General features: G+C 42.6%; 2 protein-coding genes across 2 annotated transcripts; one reads left to right on the top strand and one right to left on the bottom strand.

Annotated features, from left to right (window-relative positions):
• Positions 1 to 662: 662 nt before the first annotated feature.
• Positions 663 to 9,136, bottom strand: LOC118796450 (class I histocompatibility antigen, F10 alpha chain-like). The gene is made up of 7 exons (XM_036555315.1): positions 9,091 to 9,136; positions 3,614 to 3,868; positions 2,117 to 2,395; positions 1,601 to 1,867; positions 1,262 to 1,372; positions 1,064 to 1,081; positions 663 to 734 (listed from the first exon to the last, which is right to left on the bottom strand). Exons 1-7 carry the CDS (start codon positions 9,134 to 9,136, stop codon positions 685 to 687), a joined length of 1,026 nt encoding a protein of 341 aa, XP_036411208.1. The 3' UTR covers positions 663 to 684.
• A 2,884-nt stretch (positions 9,137 to 12,020) lies between these two features.
• Positions 12,021 to 17,858, top strand: LOC118769039 (tapasin-like). Its single transcript, XM_036516047.1, has 8 exons — positions 12,021 to 12,081; positions 13,195 to 13,389; positions 13,754 to 14,002; positions 15,071 to 15,430; positions 16,127 to 16,450; positions 16,803 to 16,904; positions 17,396 to 17,424; positions 17,830 to 17,858. Exons 1-8 carry the CDS (start codon positions 12,021 to 12,023, stop codon positions 17,839 to 17,841), a joined length of 1,332 nt encoding a protein of 443 aa, XP_036371940.1. The 3' UTR covers positions 17,842 to 17,858.
• Positions 17,859 to 20,191: the final 2,333 nt, after the last annotated feature.

Genomic DNA, 20,191 nt, shown 5'->3' with positions numbered 1-20,191 from the left:
AGGTCTAATGGGTTCCTTGCTGTAAAAGTCTGTAGATTTTGAGAATAAAAAAATCTGGTTGTGTGTGCATAAATGTACATCCATGAGGCTTAGCATGTGTGTGCAGAATGTCCCCCAAGTGTGTGCCTGTGTGTTTTTGTGTGTGCGCATGTAAGACTGTGTGGGTGTATGAGGATGTGAGTGGTCTTCTTGTGGTCTTCCTTCATCTCCTCCCCTGTAAAGACAGCAGGACACTGTGATTAAAACACACTCCTCTGCCTCCCTCAGCAGAGAGATGCAGGTCTGCAGGATGGAGCTGGAGCTGCAGGAGCTGCAGTAAAGCAGATTAAAACACACTCCTCTGCCTCCCTCAGCAGAGAGCTGCAGGTCTGCAGGATGGAGCTGGAGCTGCAGGAGCTGCAGTAAAGCAGATTAAAACACACTCCTCTGCCTCCCTCAGCAGAGAGATGCAGGTCTGCAGGATGGAGCTGGAGCTGCAGGAGCTGCAGTAAAGCAGGACACTGTGATACAGGAGCCTCTCATATCAGAGTTACTCTGTGTTCACCATGACTACCTGTAGCAATGAGAGCCTCTTCAACCCCCAAACCTTCAGATTAGTTCTACAGTAAAGAGACTTACGGTGTGTTACAGAGTGATCTATAGATTTACAGAACAGACACTTACTGTGTGTTTGGGAGGGGCCTCTCAGGCTTTTTGGGCAGTGTTGCCGGAGTTCTCAGAATCAGTATCTGAGGCTATAATGAGAAAACACAAGACGTTAGAACAAGGGCTTCATGTAGTTAATACCCTCAGAATTGGTGTTAATTTTTGTAATAGATGTACTCAGTTGATATCAACTTGCTGTGATGAGCCCCAGCTGGAATTTTCGAATCAGATATTCTGTAATTGTAGTACTGATTCAGACTTTGTCATGTATGTGTTCACTGCCGGGCACCAAAGCCTTTCAGCTATAATAGAATACATTTCTGAACTTCTGTTAGTAATACAAAATAAATTATAAACTTCAAATTTCTGTACTTTAAACATGTGAAACTCATACAATGAGTGAACAATATGTACTCACTGTTGGTCTTCCCATAGCCTGAAACACAGACAGACACAGAGTCAGAAACATGCAGGAAGGATGTTACTGTCAGACCGGCTTAAAACCTATGTTTTACATACAATTCCATCAGTAGCCAAATATCAGCGTCTATCACTGTATCAGCCTCTCAGTATTTCAGCATGTTCTTGTATGGTGTCATATAGCACCTTCTCTTACCTCCATCCTTCTTCTTCTTCCAAACAATGCCCCCGATGACAGCTCCAAGGAGAAGGACAGCAACAACACAACCAATGATGATGCCCAGTGGAGGACCACTGTTGTCAGTGACTGTAATTAGGAGTCATTACATTAAACATTAGCATACACACCACACACACACACACGTAGACACACTTGCATGCAACATGCCAAAACATTGTTGAACACAAAGACATCCTGAATAAAGTATGTAAATGACTAAAATACCTCCTGCTTTCATAATTACAGTGTCTCAGTGTTTTAAGAGAGCCCTCTTTTACTCGCAGTTCTAATCTAGGTTCCTCTCTATCTACTCACACACTCTCTTGACATCTTCCTCCAGACCGCTGTGCTGCACGATGCAGGTGTAGGTGTTTTTCTTCCAGCCTTCAGGCTTCACTCCAAGGCGAGACGTCTTCTGGAATGTTCTGTCATCGTTGGGCAGCGTCTCTCCCAGCTCCACGTCCTCATGCAGGTCTTCTCCATTTTTCTGCCAGGACATAACGATACCACTGGGGAAGAAGCCGGTGGCATGGCAGGTGACAGGAGAGGAACCCTTCTGGAATACAGAGACCTCAGGAGGGACTGAGGGAGGGGGAGAAAAGAGTGAGGGGCAGAGAGAAGAGAGTGCAGGAGGCGGAGATAGAGGGAGGGGTAGAGAGGAGAGTGTGAAAAAAAGATGGTTTGACACTTAAACACTTCATTTTATTTCCACACCTTTTATTTCCATTCCTGAACAAAATAGTTTTTCAAATACAGAACAATAAATTCACCATATTTGTATTTGCTTAAATTTGCTGGAGAGCAGTAGAGGTGTTATCAGTGCTGCTGTACCTTTGCGCTCCAGACTGCTCCTCCCGTAGCCCACATACTTCTTCAGCCAATCAATGCACTCCTGGGTCAGGTAGTTCTTTGTATATTCATTCAAACCTCTGTCGCTGTCCCACTTGCTTTTAGTGAGAGCTCCCTGTGGTGAAGGAGTGATCCATCTCATGTCATTCCTGTCAAATGAAAGTAAGTCTTCCCCATCATATGCATACTGTTCAAATCCCTCTCTGTTCCCAGTCTCATCGTCCCACTCACAGCCGTACATGAACTGGACAATGTGGACACCTGCAGAGAGAGCACACACAGACAATGAGCTCCCCCTCACCACTCTGCTCCTGCCATTTTCACTCTCACAGTTCAGACACCAGAGAGACAGCAGCCTTTAGAGGAGTCAACCTACAGTCAGAGGGACACAGCCTCTGCAGCCCTGCATCCAATCTGACTCAGTCCAGAACCAGAGCTGAGCAGATGTTTAGTGAAGAAGTGCTCTGATCACACTGGTTCTGCATGAACATCTGTACTGGAAGCAGCAGAGAGGCACTCTGATAAGACAGAGCATGTGCCATTTCTGCGTGAATGACTATTCTTTGATTAATAAGAAAATTGCGAACTGTGTCTGAACTTCACTGAGACTGAGCTGAGAGAATCTCACCCAAACACATGTATCTATGGGTTTATTTCACTCAAACCACAATCTAATACTCAGATTTCAATCATGACACATGCAGCATTGTTCTCTGCCAAACATTCCTAATATTAAAGCATACTGTATGCTATTTACTGTGTGTGTGTGTCACTGTGTCCTGTAGGCAGCACTCTATAGGGTGCTAGTTGGACTGCTCTGGCCTTTTCAGGGTTCAGAGAAATGAGGGACACATAGCCAGTCTTACAGCAGACTCACAGAGCTTCAAGTGAGACATTCAAACATGTTGGGTTGAGGGAAACACCCACATTCTTAGTGGAAAAGGTAAATGCCCCTCACTGTGGGCTTTCCACATAGTCTTGCTTTGAATAAACTGTCATTTTTCTTCACCAAAGGGCAGGACGGATGAGCAAACAGAGATTCTGCAGTTTCATTTTGTCTCAGCATGTATTTGTGCATGTAGTTGTTTAACAGGCCAGAAACAGCCAGAATGTGATCAGATCCTTTTTGTGATTGTTTTTCACACAGACACAGTATTTGATGCTCTGTTGTTTCTCTGGAGAGACCTTCAAACTCTGTATGTTTCCTGACACACAGCATGAGTTTAATTTTTTTATAAGTTTGTTTTGCCCTAAAATGAACACATTTTCACATTTCACATTTTCTGGCAACTTCACTCTCTCAACATTCATGCTTACTACCATGCATTTTACAAATCATGTTTTACTATTTATCCACTGTTGTATGTCTTTGCATATTCAGCAAGCACTACACTGTTAATGACATCACAAATGTAATCTATTCATGCAAGCAGCAGTTAAGTTAAAAACAGTTGTGTTCAACAATTATGTACCACTCACCTCCTGTCTGATTAAAGCGTGACTTTAGAATTCCAATGTTGGCCTTGAAATTCTGCTCAGAACTGATGGAGGCCTGAGTCTGCTCTTCCCAGTAATCAGCCTCCTCAGCCATCCACTCCTGTCGGGGAACCTCTCTGCGGATGTTGCTGTCATAGTATGAGATAGGCTCTCCATCCACCAGGCCAACAGTCACAAACTCTGGGAATGTCGGTATCCCCGTGGTGGCTGTGTAGAAGTATCGCAGGGAGTGGGTTGCTGCAAAGTCAACAGTGAGGTTACATCACTGAACTAAACTGGATTCCTCCCTTCAAACAATCCTTTTCCAAAGAGCTCCATCTTTCACTATTCCTTTGAACAGCTGGCAACATCAGTGAGTTAATGGAACATGTGTACGATTGCTAGATGGTTTTAAACTTCTTTCACATCACTGTTTAATTGTGACCACTTCCACACGACCAAAAATTGGTAAATAATAATCACACTTTAGGATATTATTATACAAACTAATTTTATATGCTTCTACAATCAAATGTAAAAAAGCACTGTAAAATACCCAGTTTCATCTAAACCCTCCTCTAGAACAAGTCAGGTGGACTGGGTATGGAAGACTTTTTAGTCACTGTGAGAAGCAGAGAAATATATCTCTTTGCAGAACACCTCTAATGAAAAAGTTATGTGCCTACACACTGTAAAATCCAAAACCATAATATATGGAATACAATGCATGTTTCCTAATATGTGTCCTGGTGTTGCAGCAGTATTTATTTGGTAGACTTTTCTAGGGCACAGTAACGAGTGAAGATTTTATTTATACATCTGCATACTTACTGAGGGGCTGTTCTCAAAGGCAACTGCTCAACAGCAGTGCCACACCTGAGAATCACACCTGCAACCTCTAAGCCCAGGTCCATAACACCACACACTGCAAATGTCTGAATGTATGTTTGGCACATTTAAAGAACATTTTAGTATCTGTATTGTGTAAAATATCTTAGCATTTTAAGATACGTATAAACATACTCATCTAAATGTGTGAACATGTGATATATTTTCTAATATCACTCATTGAAGGCGTGTAATGAGCACCTACTACATGACTGCAGTCACTTCTGTAAAGATATTAGCATAATGTAGAGCTTACCATGGGTGTTGCTCATACCTACACAATTTTGTTGCAAACAATTCCTTACAAAATTGCACTTACGGTAATTGCAAGGATTTTATTACTTTTACCCAAGCCATTGCCTTTAAGACTCATTTCACCTACACAGGATAGTGACAAGAACTTGGACTAAGTTTACAATTCACACTCAATTCGATCGTCACATAGAAATTTTAGTTTGTGTTTAAGTGTTTGATGCTAAGAAGTAATATTTCATTTCATGAAAAAGAAGTGATTTAATTTAAGGAACAGAAAGAATGACATCACAAACATGCACACAAAGATACAAAACTAAGCAATACATAATGTAAATACAGTCTTTTTAACCCAGCTTCACCCCTCATGGCTATTTAGTTATTGTTGCAGCCATGTTTGCCAATTTTTCCTGAGGGTGTGATTGTTGTGATGCAACAAAAAATAAATATGTGGAAACAAGATAGTCCTCTAGTCCCCCATTAATGGACATAACCTAAAACACTGACGTTGTTGGTGGTTTTCACCCACCAGCTCAAAATGTGAGAAGGCTATTTTTGGGCTTGAATGTTTCCGTTACGTTATCTTAACAGGCACAAAGGACTTGAAAGGCAACATGGTTTTCTCAAATTCACAATAACAGGTTGTTCATGTTCCTCAGAGCACAGAAATTCAAAAATAAGTGTTCCAAGCGTCCAAGAACGCATTAAAAATGTCACGTGCGTGCTGCAATTTTTTTTTTTTTGCTTCGATTTTTCTTCCAATAAAGCCGGAAATAATCCAAACTGCGTGGAACTTATGAATAAAGACAGTGCGAGCCGAGCAGGCGAACGTTGCTTGCATGGAAACACACCTCGGTTTATTTCTTTTTCGCAAATGCGAATGAGAAATTTAACGACTATTTGGGCACAATCAGTTCATTATTCTCATAAACGTCACCCAAAGATTAACAGACGACTGGTGCAACCGGAATTCCAAAATGAACTACAAAGAAACAAAATCGAGTGAAAGCGTTTCCTTGTAAAAGGAAAAAATCCTGTCAAAGCCGAGCAACGCTCGGAGTTAACTGCGGTACCCTAATGATCACAGTAACATTTTATACAGTGTTATTTTCGTGCATATATGCGTGTCGGACCCATAACATTATGTTTCACACGAAACCTAAGACCACTGTGGTGGATATCCCCCTGGTCTGGGCCAAATGGACCGAGGGTCTTCCTCCACATTTTGATGCCTTCCAGAAAATAATAAGTCCTCACAGAGTCTGATGTAATCATGGTTGTTTGGTTTATTGCATATGGTGATCAATCACATACAGTAAACCGGGTTGGTCCGCGGAGCAACAGGTGTATATGCGGTGTGTATACATTCACAAACACTCCCCAATCACTTCCCCCAATCACTTCCCCAATCACTTCCCCAATCACTTCCTCCTCCCCTCAGCCTACATCCATCCTTTATGCCTTTTCTCACTCCTCCTATCCCAGACCACAACTTCCAACTCCTCCCAGGCTCCTCCTTCAAGATCATCCCATTTTCCATTTTAATACACCATTATGTAATTTTTAAGCTGTTACATTTACCCCGCCTGGAAAGTCCCATAAACTCCATAGTCATTAATTGTATATTATTTTTAAACATAACACTTCTGAAATTTCCCATTATTTCCACTCCACACCTATATGGTTTTTAAACATAATTAAATAATACACAGCATATATGCCTGGAATATTACCATTATTTCCAGGCCCACATTTAAATAATAAAAAAGGTTAAGTAACTCAGTTAGCCAGACCACGGTGCTGCAGACTGTAAAAAGGCACACAGATATCTATGTGCCATAAGCTACAAGGTTAAGCCTTAAAACAGGAGATGGGCCAGAAGAACTAAACCCTGCAAAGGGGGCCGTTGGCTCAGCACTACTATGATGGGCAACTATGACAAACAGCAGTAAATCCACATACAGTTGGCAAGCATTTACCAGTAGATGTCAGCTAGGCCAAAACAGGCAATCAGCTCTTATTTTCTAGCTGTATGACTCCTAAAAGAAAATATAAAACTAATATGGGATGCATATGTTAAAAGGAGGCAAAAACATGCTGACACGCTGTAGGGGCATGTCAGGGGGAGAAGATACAATAAGCGAAGGTGGCATGACTATGAGTCAGAGGAAAAAGATACAATAAGCGTAGACCGTAAACCAATAGGAGAAGTGAAGGCAAAAAAGATACAATAAGCGTAGATTATGAGCCAATAGGAGAAGTGAAGGCAAAAAAGATACAATAAGCGTAGACCATGAACCAACAGAAGTTGGCATGACTATAGAACAGCAACATAGTGCACGAAGGTTCTGGGGTGACTTCCAGGGAGGGCCAATGCTGAAGCCAGTGTTCCTTCTCCAAGGTCACCCACTGTCCTGTAATAACCCCAAGATTACCCCCCTAGCGGTGTCTTACAATGGCCTACATGCAATGTTTATGACCTAGGGTAACCCCCAGCATTATTTAGGCATAGAATCACATCATATTACTTTTCAGTAGTAGTGCTTAATGCAAACAAATTTTCCACCATACGAAGTATAATAGAATACATATTATTTAAGGCTAACATATTAGATTGTCTGGTTTCCTTATACACTTCCAGACCTCCACATGTACAGTAAAGATAAAATAAATATCTAATGTAATATATCAATAACTTCAGTTAATATGTCAATAACTGTGGTTAAAATCAAAAGCTAACATCTGTTGGCAATGCTTATGATGTTTGCTGGCAATAACTTATTTCCACCATGTAACAAGCTTAATCGTACCACGTCAAGCTCCGCTTTTCTCTGGGGGGGGGGGGGGGTGAAAGTGGCAATACTCATAATTTACATATGGGGTATACACTTTATCAAAAATTTTCCACCACACCACAATCTTTGGTTAATTTGTGAAAAAAAAAATAATTGAAAATGCTCTAAAACTATTCTTTATTCTTTTGCCAAAATATATTCAACCTGTTTCAATACAAAATGTTCACATCAAATCCAAAGTGAAAACAGTCGCCGAAAGTAAGTCATGCAAGTAAATCCACAAAATCTTGACCTCATCCACTAATTTCTTTAAAGAGGTGATTCAGCTTAACTTACCCGCGTATGCCGAATGAATGGCGCACAAAATGTGCCAGAAGAAACCAAACGTGTTCATCTTAAAAATATGAAGACATTCTTGCTGAAATGTAATCTTATCCTTTAGATTAGCTACCCGTGCGCTTTCCTCTCCTGGTGCACGTTCACTGCGCGGTTGTCAAAACAAGGAATAAAATGATTGGCCGTGGAGTTTGTCTTAGCCAATAACAACTAAGCAGAGGCAAAGCGTCAGATAACTCTGGGATAAATTGAACACACTGGGTTGTCTCACCAAAACTGAAAGCAAGGTAAAACATGTAAATTGTGATGAGAGTGTTATTTTATCAAAGACAAATCTTTGTTTACAATATATTTTCAATAAGAATGCGAAATAACAAGAAGCATAATAATGTTAAAGAGAAACGTAAGTACGATAGTAAGATGTAATACATATTCGAATGCTACGTTTATGTTTATATTTATTTTTCTAACTACATTTATTTATATTTTCACTTATAACAATTTGACAGTGCCTGCCAGAAATGGGACAACTATAGTACAAACCGGTTTTTGATATATCACATTTGAAAAGTACATTTCAATGACCCAGGAAGTAACACATTAATTAACACACACGCACGCACCCAAACATTAACATATGTCATATACAATGCATTCACAGGAACAACTCAATCAACATTTTCTTCAGGTAGCTGCCGCAAATGCTGAACACATGCACGCACTGAATGAGGGAGGGAGGGAGCAATGGCAGAGACCGGAAGACACTCCTCTCACTGCGGTTATTTTAAATTGCGATAGAAACGGCCCTATGAACTGCCATTTTGTGTCAACCCTGTCTGTGGCAGCAGGAAACCCACCTTGCAGCCACAGACCCTAATGGATCATTTGACACCCTTGAGAGGGTATAAATACCTGATTATCATCATTTATGGCCAGTGCCAGCAGACCCCCCAAGTCTCCTCCATCCTAGGACTGTAATTGAGGTAGCCTGAGCCTAGGCTGGACCCTCAGTGGCTGGAGTTGTTGGTCAGGGAACAGAGGCATTGCTAGGATCTTAAAACATTGGGGGCTTAGCCCAGCCCAGAAATCTTTAGATTTTCATGCGATAAATGCACCGTTTTCAAGTTATTTCAGAGTAAAATGAATATAAGATGTGAGACACTGTGCTCTACCAAAAGGTTCCGGTCAGGTGCCTAGGCTGGCTTTCACAACACGAAATCAAAATAAACAAAATGAGTGCAATCTGAGTTCTCATTCAACTTTGTTATTATTTTTTTATTCTCACCAGCAGTTTGAGAACCACTGAGATAGACTAGCTAACTAGCTAAAGAGCCCTCTTCTTCACCAACCTGAGCTTGTAGATGAGGCAGTGGCACTCTCACGTCCTGACTCATCTGCTGCTACAGCAACAGGAGATAACTCTTCCTCCACCTCCTCTAGCCTCAGTGCAGGTGGAGGGAATTCTTAGTTTACATGACATTTCCCCTGTATCACATATACTTGTAAACGGAGAGGAAGGGCAAGAGCAGTCACCCCACCCGGCCTCGAACCCAGGTCTACAGGGTATCAAACATGCGACTTTGACCGCAACACCAAAGAGCCAGGCTAGTTGGTATGGCAGTCAGAGCACATACTCAACCGTAGTGACGGCACTCCGTCACACTGCCCTCCCCTTCGGGAAGCGCACCCATGCGCTTCACACACCATGGTGTCCCTCGCGCATTCCCCCACCGTACTTTTCCCATCCCAGGGTGGCCCACTCTTCAGTGCTTCACCCATCTCTGGGGTCCCTCACACATCAGGGTCAACCGAACCTGGGGGTCCCTCATACGGCTCACACACCAGGCACGCCTCCGATGGCCGGGTTCGAGGCCAGGTGGGGTGACTGCTCTCGCCCTTTGCTACAGGTGCATTTGGGAAAGATGGCATTATCATTTCAGTTCTTCTGCTTGTAATGGAACAAGACTGACTTTATATGGAATCATGGAAATAGCTCTGATATCATCTGGATGTCACAATAGAACACTGAAATCATAATGCATAACACTATAAACACGAAGAAACACATAAACAAAAAGAAATTTCTATACTTAGCTAGGAAAATAGTTATATGTATATTCTTAGCTCAGTTTAGACTAATTTCTTTGTTTTTACTACCTAGGTAGAACATGATAGTAGGCAGCTTGGTTTTCAGAAATTTCATCAGCAAATGTCTAATTTAACAAAGTTTTGACAACTGAGTCTCAATGCAGTGGATTTGAAAATTTTCTGTCCTCTGAGGCACAAATCTTTGACATTTGTGTGAAAGAGGGCAGAAATATACAAGTGATCAAATGACTATTTCATAATTACCTACCAGCATGCTGCAGATTAAATAGACTAAATTTTAAAAATAGGACTGTCAGTCTGAATTGAGAACAAAATATGTATGCAGTACTGTTTATGTATTATTTTTCAGTCATTGTGGGCCCAGTTCACAGAGCCCAGTAGAAACCCTGTGTCCAAAATATCACCCAGCCCACACTGAGTCAGGACAGCACTTAATTCTAACAGTTTGTTAAAGAATGAAAATAAAAGTAATCTGTCACTATTTTATAGTCCTGTGACTGCTGGGGGAAGAACAAACTTGTGCACTTAAGACACTGGAGTATGAAACTGCCTGTCACAAGAATAATGTGTATATTTTGGCAGTAATAATGGAGGATATAACACCTTCATACACACACACACACACACACACACACACACACATGTATAAACACACATGCACACACACGCACGCACATACACACACATGCACACTCACACACAAATGGCTAAAAAAAGTTTTATGTCTGCTTGTGTTTTGACATCACTCCTTAGCGAGACAGCCGCTGATAATGTATTAATAAAGCAGATAAGTCTGTTTTGAGTAATCATTATTTGGGTATTAATTAAAAAGATTTTTTTTCTTAACCAAATGCTTTTACACTCTGAATACAGGCCTGTCACAAGAATAATGTGTATATTTTGGCATTAATGATGAAGGATATAACACTTTCATACACACACAGACACACACGTGCATACACACTCTCTGGCTCTCATACGGAGCCCCCTTGGTGACATTGGTGGGAAAATATTATTGCGTGGCCACAAGATCGATAACTCGTGGTCTCGAGTTAGTAAGGGTGGGAATGAGATAATAAAGTCGTGACCACGGGTTAATAAGCCGTGGGAACGTGATAACTAAATCGTGGCCACGTCTTAATAATGCGTGGCCACAAGATACGGAATCCGTTGTTTACTGACAACACCGGGCGAGCTCCATTTTCAAAAATAATATTTTTCCCACCAATGTCACCAGGGGGGCTCCGTAGTATCACACACACGAAGTGAAATATTTGTCCATAAAACCCTAATTACATCTGCAATAGCGATGCAATGAAACCACGGTGGAAGCAGGTTTTTCAAGATCGTTATCGCTGGACTTGGTCTGGTGATTTCTTTACCAAATGCCGTCCCATGCCGTGTCCTCAAATAACCCTTCCTGTTCCGTTTCTGAGAAATCAAGTGATATAAAATCTACCTTTGACCGATGAATAACGTCAGCGCGACCTCTACAGGCACGTTGTTATTTGTGCGCAAAGCCGAAAGCAGCATCGGAGCGCCTTCTTGTGTTCGAAAGTGTTACATGGATGAATCGCCGAGAATTTATTGAAAATGAAATTATCTTGTTAGTGTATCGTGAATTGTTCTATTCAACATGATCCCCTGTTTTTGTCTAATATAAATACGTCAACAAAGCTCGGCTGGACAGCTGTGTTTTATCAAGATATTCTGATCAGAATAATGACTGATATTCAACAAAAAATAGGACATACCGATGTGATCCATGACTTTTAACCCTAAACTGTATTTTTAACGTACTGCCTTCACGTTTTATTTCTAACATCGCATGTATTGCTTCATCACCACGGCTGCACAGTTCACCCGTTTTTTTACGCGCATGTGCTTTGACGGCTTAAAACCGAAAGTGTTGAAGTTTCATGACCCGATAACGCCGGGGAAACCCGATGAAAACATTCAGTCTCCCTGCATCCCAGGTAGCGCTAAACTGCTCCTAAGCATCTCACCAAACGTTAGCCGCACTGACAAGTATGACGGAAATTTCGACTATCTACAAACTCTCTCTGATTGCGTTTATTTACGCACTACAAGGTAAGCGCCCTCTCCAGCTACATCGCATGGTTATCCTGAAATGCAGTTTCTAACTTCAATCGCAATGCGCTCGAATCTTCTTTTGCTATTAACAGCAAGTGTGCCAACTCTGAGAACTTTACGCCTGTAGATAACCTTGCGACAAAGAGCGTTTTGTAGACAGAGGGCGCTAGGAGCTTCATCCGGTGGCTTTCGTACTGCGTGAATCCGCTGTATTTGGGAACTCTGGCGTAACAAACAATAAAATGCAAGTTCGTTTTTATTACATGGTACAGAAAAAATGTCCACACTGGTCGTTATTGTCTACACCTCCACACTGTTTATGTACAGTTGGAAATTATTTTAAAACGTGTTTTAAAAAACGTGATGATGCTCATCAATGTGTAAACAGAACGATCAGTTAGACCACAAAGGATTGCATGGTAGAGGTTGGATCCTAAAAGGTGATTCCTGTGCATCTGTTACTACTGTATGCGTATTCGTGTATTTAGACTTCATGAATTGTGAGTTTTTCAAGTTTATCAGTGTTGAAGCGTGTGTGTGAGACAGAGACGCATACAGAGGTACAGAAGGGGAAAGTACCTAATATTCTGTACTTGAAAGTGAAAGTGTTCTTGTGTGTGTGTGTGTGTGTGTGTGTGTGAGTGTGTGTATGTGTGTGCTGTGTGTGTGTGTGTGCGTGTGCATGTGCCAGTGTGTGTGTGTGCGTGTGAGAGTGTGTGTGTTTGATTGCACAGTTATCCCTCTCTTATTTCTCCCTCACATCCTCCATTCCTCTTTCTGTCAGCCTGTGAATCCCTCTCTCTCTCAGTGCTGCCTTGGTCTGTGAGAAAATAAAACTCAGGGAAACCTGTTGAATGTGCAAAGCAGTTACAGCTGATTGGAAACTGTGACTCCAAGTGCTCCAGTGCATCCAGCTGAACGCTTTCCATGAGGTTCATTTTCAGATACTTACTGATTTTTCCAGTGAAGTGACTAAAATTGATTTTAAAATGGATGTGCATTTTTGGAGATCAGCAACTGCTTGTTCATCAGGAAGCAGCCCGGTGCTGCATTTTATACGGCCTCTGTTTACTCTCGCCTGTTAACTCCTCTGTCTCTCCTGCCTCCCAGTGTACGGCACACCGTGTCCGGTTCTGGAGTGCTGGTTCGTTCAGGAGAAGCCAGGTCGAGGTGGGGGGTTTCCAGCCGCTATGAGCCAGGAGAAGTCCATGCTGTACATCAGAACCGACCCAGGCAGCACAGGAACCGGGTCAAAGCAGAATCCACCAAAAGACATCAACCCCGCAAGAGTCTACTATGTCACTGGTCAGTTACAACAGAGGCTTTATTTAGGGATTCACTGACAGGCTTTGTGACTAATATCATGCCAGTTAGTCTTAAACACACACACACACACGCTCACATATTCAGCCCAATGTAAGAAATCCTTATATTTTTCCCAACTTGGTCACCTTGTACTAAACGAGTTATAGATTGAAAACCACTATGACTGGCATGTTAAGATGAATTTTTTTTTTTAATATTTTGTTGTTACATCACTGTTTTCAATTTAGAAGATGCTCAATCTAGACATGTTTAGCTGTGCTGTTTGTCAATGGCCTTACACACTAACTGCAGTTATATTAGGACATAACACAAAGTCTCTCTGATCTCCCTTTAAAATTGTCAGACCCAGGTGCCTCTTTGTGCAGTCCTGCCCTTTGTCCACCAGAGGGCGATGTTCAGAAGCCCCACTGTGAAATAAATCCCTTCCTGCCACAGCCTGCTCTGGTCAAGTGGGCAGCTCCACTCACCGACTCCGCCCACAGTCCCATCTACCTCCAAGCTGATTGGCTGTCAGCCTCACTGCAGGGCCTTGACGGACAGCTGACCCTCTCCACTGTAATGAGAGCTCCTACAGCCACCAACAAACCCAGTGGTAATGAATGTGTGAATCAAGGCATATTACATGCCTTTGGTACACTTGTTAACAGTAACCTACTACAGAATTTTTAAACCCATTTTCTGGTCACATGTTTAGCAATCCATGAGCTACTGACCTCAGTAGATTCTGCTCTGAGAAATTATCCATAATTGTAAGTGAAGTTGTGTGCTGCTCACCCCTCCCTGTTTACGCCATTCCTCTCTCCCTCCCTCTCTCTCTGTCCCTCCCTCTCTCTCTCTCTCTACCTGTCCCCCCCCTCTCTCTCTCTCCCGCTCTCTCTCCCTCTCTCTCTCTCTCTCTCTCCCTTTCTTTCTTCTCTCTCTCTCTCTCTCTCTCTTTCTCTCTCTCTCCCTCTCTTTCCTCTCCCTCTCTCTCTTTCTCTCTCCCTCCCTCTCTCTCTCTCTCTCTCTCTCTCTCTCTCTCTCTGTCTCTCTCTCTCCCTCCCTCTCTCTCTCTGTCCCTCTCCCCCCCCCTCTCTCTCTCTCTCCCTCTCTCTCTCCCCCTCTCTCTCCCTCTCTCTCTCTCTCTCTCTCTCTCTCCCCCTCTCTCTCTCTCTCTCTCCCCCTCTCTCCCCCTCTCTCTCCCTCTCTCTCTCTCCGTCCCCTCTCCCCCTCTCTCCCCCCCCTCTCTTTCTCTCTCTCTCTTTCCCCCCCTCCCCCTCTCTCCCCCTCTCTCTCCCCCTCTCTCCCCCTCTCTCTCCCCCTCTCTCTCTCTCTCTCTGTCTCTCCCCCCCTCTCTTTCTCTCTCTCTCTCTCTCTCTCTCTCTCTCCCCCCCTCCCTCCCCCTCTCTCCCTCTCTCCCCCTCTCCCTCCCCCTCTCTCTCCCTCTCTCTCTCTCTCTCCCCCTCTCTCTCCCTCTCTCTCTCCGTCCCCTCTCCCCCTCTCTCCCCCCCTCTCTTTCTCTCTCTCTCTCTCCCCCCCCCTCCCCCTCTCTCCCCCTCTCTCTCCCTCTCTCTCCCCCTCTCTCTCTCTCCCTCTCTCTCTCCGTCCCCTCTATCTCTCTCTCTCTCTCTCTCCCCCCCCCCCCTCCCTCCCCCTCTCTCCCTCTCTCTCTCTCTCTCAGTGATTCTCAGTGTATCCAGCAGAACGGTCTCGGTCCGCTCCAGGCTGGGGGAACCTGTGCTGCTGGACTGTGGGTTCTGGACCGATTCCTCCTCACCCCTCTCCGGGTCCGGGTTCTCGGTGGAGTGGCAGTACCAGTTCCGGGGTGAGGGCCGGCTGGTCCTGGCCTACGACGGCAAGAGCGACCGATTGGCCGAGACCGCAGAGGACAGGGCGGAGCTGAATTTCACCGCCCTGCATCAGACAGGAAACGCATCACTGACCCTGCAGGAAGCGCAAGTCAGACACTCTGGGACTTACATCTGCACTGTGTACTTACCATATCTGCTGGCTCAGGTGGCCATAGACCTGCAGATTGAAGGTGAGGGGACACTTTTTATAGCCAGTGGGTTAAACACAACTTTACTCACCCAATCATTTGAAACCATATGATGATTTGATGATTATATGATTATATGATAAAACAGTTATAGCATAACTTGTCCAATTTTAATAGCTTAACATGTCCTATACTGATAACTCTCTTGGAGTTATTGATGTATCACTTTACCAGTAAATTGAATTCGTTTGTAAAAAGTTATAATGACCTTCCTGAATCTTTCTATATGCAATTCAAATATACCAAAACATAGGAAGTTATTCCTGCATAGAATAACTTATATTTATAATCAGAAATGCTAGCTGGATACCATTACAGATGTCATTCTAGATTACAGGGAAAAAAATGAGCCTGCATGGGCCTACTGTTGTTACACTTTGTGTCTTTATATTCTCACAAAGAAGAGCTGGAAATAAATATACTGTAGTGTATGCTAAATAAGTACATAAGTATACAGTAGTGAGCTCTTCCAATTCCCAAATTCAGTTACAGTATAAGATGAAAGCAATCAAATAAAATCTTTCACATTGGAGTATGCATTGACTGTATCTCACTCTGTGCCATATTGATGCTGTGTGTATACTGCATTGACCCCCATCTATGTCTCTCCTGCTCTCTCTCTCTGTCTCTCTCTCTCCCTCCCCACCTTCTCTCTCTCTCTCTCTCTCTCTCTCTCAGAGCCCCCCTCCCTCTCCATCTCCCCCGCCACCCTCCCCATCTTGTTCCCTGAACAGTCCATCTCCCTGCAGTGCGAGGCCGCCGGCTTCGCCCCCCACCTGCTGGAGCTGCGCTGGGAGTTTGCGGGGACCGACGGGGGAGTGCGCCCCCTGGGGGAGGGGAGGCTGTCGGGGCACAGGCAGGCTGCGGACGGGACCTTCACCCAGAGCTCCTGGCTGGAACTGGGGCGGGACGGGCCAGATCTGGGCCGTGGCGGGGAGGTCACCTGCGTGGCCCTGCACCCCGGGGGCACCCGCCGTGCCACCGTGACCCTCAGCATCATAGGTGGGCGGGGCCACACACCTGCATGGCATGGAGAGCTTGTCTGCACATGCTCAGTGTGAATTCTGTGTAACCTTATATAACTGTTCAAAGTATTGTTACTAAATTAATTGTATTGTCTGTGTCTATGAAACATAGTTTGTTTGTCTGTGAAACTAAAGAAAATATTAAAAAAATAGGAAAACAAAGTTATGAAGTTGAGTTATAAAGTTTTGTTTAAAGTGGGCGGAGAATAAAAAGGAGAAAATCATGTTGAGAAACTGAAAATTTGAAAAAGATTAAACCAGTTTTAGGCAGAATTTTTGTGAGCTCTGTGTGGAAACCCTGTCTCTCTCCCTCCCTCTCTCTCTGGCAGGGGTCAGGGGCCCCTCTGTTGAAGACTCCATGGCCATGGTAGCAGTGGCTCTGGGTCTGTACGGCCTGATCAAGATCTTCTCCTGGACATTTGGCACAACCGGTAACAACACTCAGAGTCCCTTTGTCAAGATACATGAATTATTATAGAATATTAATGTATGAAGTTACTATAATTCATTTATTAATATACTATGATGGTTTATAATTATGAAGAGACTCCCTCAATATGCACACTGATGCAGTCCTACAGATAAAGAGAGAGCACATATGTTGAGTTCAGTTTGCTGACCACAATATTTGATGACTCACCAGGTGTGCTGATATTCCTGTACCTTGTTAGGTTGATGACCTGAACCATAGTATATCGGTGCTATATGACTTTTTTATCTACCATGTTAAGAGGATAAATAATACTAATTGCTATAATAATATAATAATCTAATATAATAATCTCTGCACAGTTGTGTGTGCAGTACCAATTGTGTGGCCTAAGGATTCTGCCAGCCTTTATCTGCAGTGCAGGAGGTTGTGTATGTGCCTTCATATATCACACAGGGATTTTAATATCTGACCCCGTATGCCTTTCCTCAGGATCCACAGAGAAGGACTCTGAGTGCAAGGTGAGATATGCTCTGATAGAGGATTATGTGAAAGATACTTCTCCTCTCATGTGGAACTTTATCATGCTGTCTTGAGATACTGTGAGTGCTGTTCTACGCACTGTATCTGTCTACTGTAAACGCCTACTGTGTGTCGCACTTGGTCACTACTTTCACTCTCTTTCTGTTGAGATGAGACATCCCTGATTCCTTCTTTCTTTTCCTCCATGTTGAATTTGTTTCTCTCTCTCATTCTTTGTCCTCCCATCATCCCCTGTGTTTTCTGTCTTCCTCTTTACGCCCTGTCTGTTCCTCTTCTCGCCTCCTCCTTTGTCTCCTGGCATTCCTCGTGTTTTTGCTGCCTGACGGGTTCATTTGTATTCTGTGTGAATTACCTCCTTACATTCCTCCCTTTCTCATTTCCAGAAAGAGAAGTAAATAACAGAGAACATGGGGGATTTAAGGTGAGTGTATCATTGTGTCATAGTGACACGAGATTTTTAATTGCTACCAAATTTTATTGTAAATATTAAATTAAATGTAGATGTGGGATTCTTCTATATTTTATTCATCTGTGTTTCTTTCATTTTGATTGGTGCTTTTAGACAGCATATAACCTTCAAGGGAAATCGTGATGACCGGGAAAAACAGATATGGTATCTTGAGCTGTATTGCTCATACCTAAAGACCACTAGAGGGAGACACTGTTCTTGCTAAATTTCCTCACAAATGCTTGTTTACAACACATATTTGATTTAAAATTAAATTATAAACTTAACAAATGTAACTATAATAGAGTCTCCATAAAGTAAGCCTACATGTCTACAATATTATTGCACCTTCGTACACCTTCACACCAAATGCTTCCTTCAACAAACAAAAAATTGTTAATTGTAGTGTGGTGTAGGCTGCTTCCATTTGTACATTTCAAGGTATTTTAATAAGACAGTGATTATTTTCACATAAGCTAGACACTTTTCTCATCAAGTGGTTTTGTGATCCTAACAAACCTCAGATCTGATCAATCTCTTTTAAGCATGTTCATGCTGTATGTCTTGTGCCCGACTGTAAGGGCCCAGTTGATTACCGTAGCATACATACATCAGTACAAACCTGTGGTGTACTGCAGTGCTATAATGATGTATTCACAGATTCATTACATAATATTTGCATAGCAGGCAGTCGTATCCAGGGTGACTTACATGGTTTACAAACCGTCTGTTTGTGCAGCCGGACATTTACCGAGGCAGTTTGGGTTCAACACCTAATCTTTGCCATAGTGTACAACAGCAGTGCCCCAACCAGAGACCAACCCACCAACCCCTAGCTTGCCCATAGTGGTTAAGTTCAGCTAAGGTTATGTAGCATTGCAGTTCGTTATCAGCCTCTGCATTTCTGTACCCTGATTCGTCCATGAGAGCTCAATGCGTCAATGTAGGCAAAGCTACTCCTTGCACGGTAAACTTAGTTTGACTCATTCACAAAAAATCTTGAGATATTCACATTTTGACACAGACAGAATGCATGTGTACAGAACAGCTAGCAAACTGTATATGAGCCTAATCGGCTGGCCTTACTGTTACAACCTAATCCGTCAATATTTCAACATCAACAAATAGACAGGTGCCTTTGGATTAATAGCACACATCATTGGTTATACCTAATGTCACTGGTTAAATAGGCTGAAGAACAGAAGGCATTCATATACAACATTTTCTACTAAACAATGTTCCGGTTTTACAGATTTGAAGAAGACATGGACTGGGCAGACTGAAAGAGTGTGTGTTCATGTGTGTGTGTGTGTGTGAGTGTGAGTGTGTGTGTGCATCTGTGTTTGTGCATCTGTTTCTGTATATACAGTACCTTTGATTTCTGTGAAGTCTAATTTCTTATCTCCATCAAGAATGTATTTATTGGCATACAGAGCATTAATATTTGAACATTCATGTTGATATTTATATCTGTGATATCACCCATGGAAATCAGCACCACATTTCAGTAATATCCTGTTACTGTTTTGGCTAAAGCCGATATTTAAAGGCAAATTGGAAAAAGGAAAAAAACCTGCATTTTAACATTTGTGCATTTGATTTAGCTGAGCGTATAAAGAAGGAAAAGAGTTTTACATAATTAAATCTAATTTTTGCTGATGTGTTCCACCACGTCAAGCCAACTCTTTGCCAAGAGATTGAAAAACTTGTGTTTGTGATATCAACATTTACTCATGGCTCCTGTTCAGAAGTGAAAACCAGGCAACCATGAATACATCTCTAATGTCAATCATACTGTTCAGAAGTGTTTATTTAATACTTCTGATACAGATTCAGTAGGAGGACCCATCAGGACTGTGTGGGCAGATGAGGTTTGTCCATCCTGAAGGGTACTGAAACACGAATTTGCACCGACAAACTGGAAGACCATCAAGTTTCATCAAGAGTCTTGAGTCCAGACTGTACACACATGAGGAGCTGACACTGTATTTACACAACAGTGGCAGCCCATAATACTTAACTGTTAAATACACAGAGGTTTTACTTCTGTAAGTAACATGGTTCAGATCATTTACCTCCCTGGTACTATGTAATATTCAATAATACAAATGTCTGCTTACTCGTCTGTGCAATCAATTTTTATTTGGTCTTTGTGGATGTTGTCTGTGTACTGTTGTGGTAGGACTTGTACATAGGTTTCTGAAAATGATGTATATGTTTTATATTTTCTTTTAAAAGTTTAAATGTTTTTGTTTATTTTGTCAGAATTTATTTGCCCATGGAATCTCTTCTACTTG

The sequence above is a fragment of the Megalops cyprinoides genome, chromosome 21 (genome assembly GCF_013368585.1).
Source record: "Megalops cyprinoides isolate fMegCyp1 chromosome 21, fMegCyp1.pri, whole genome shotgun sequence".
Taxonomy (NCBI): Eukaryota; Metazoa; Chordata; class Actinopteri; order Elopiformes; family Megalopidae; genus Megalops; species Megalops cyprinoides.
This window is presented reverse-complemented; position numbering and strand designations above follow the sequence as displayed.

Excerpts from the sequence above, each read along its gene's own strand:
- LOC118769039 (XM_036516047.1), top strand. The coding sequence starts at position 12,021 with ATGACGGAAATTTCGACTATCTACAAACTCTCTCTGATTGCGTTTATT. Across the intron at positions 13,390-13,753 it reads AAGAGTCTACTATGTCACTG|ACCCAGGTGCCTCTTTGTGC; the intron begins GTCAGTTACAAC and ends TAAAATTGTCAG. Across the intron at positions 14,003-15,070 it reads AGCCACCAACAAACCCAGTG|TGATTCTCAGTGTATCCAGC; the intron begins GTAATGAATGTG and ends TCTCTCTCTCAG.
- LOC118796450 (XM_036555315.1), bottom strand. The coding sequence starts at position 9,136 with ATGAGAACTCAGATTGCACTCATTTTGTTTATTTTGATTTCGTGTT. Across the intron at positions 3,869-9,090 it reads GTTTATTTTGATTTCGTGTT|CAACCCACTCCCTGCGATAC; the intron begins GTGAAAGCCAGC and ends TTGACTTTGCAG. Across the intron at positions 1,373-1,600 it reads GGAAGATGTCAAGAGAGTGT|TCACTGACAACAGTGGTCCT; the intron begins GTGAGTAGATAG and ends TCCTAATTACAG.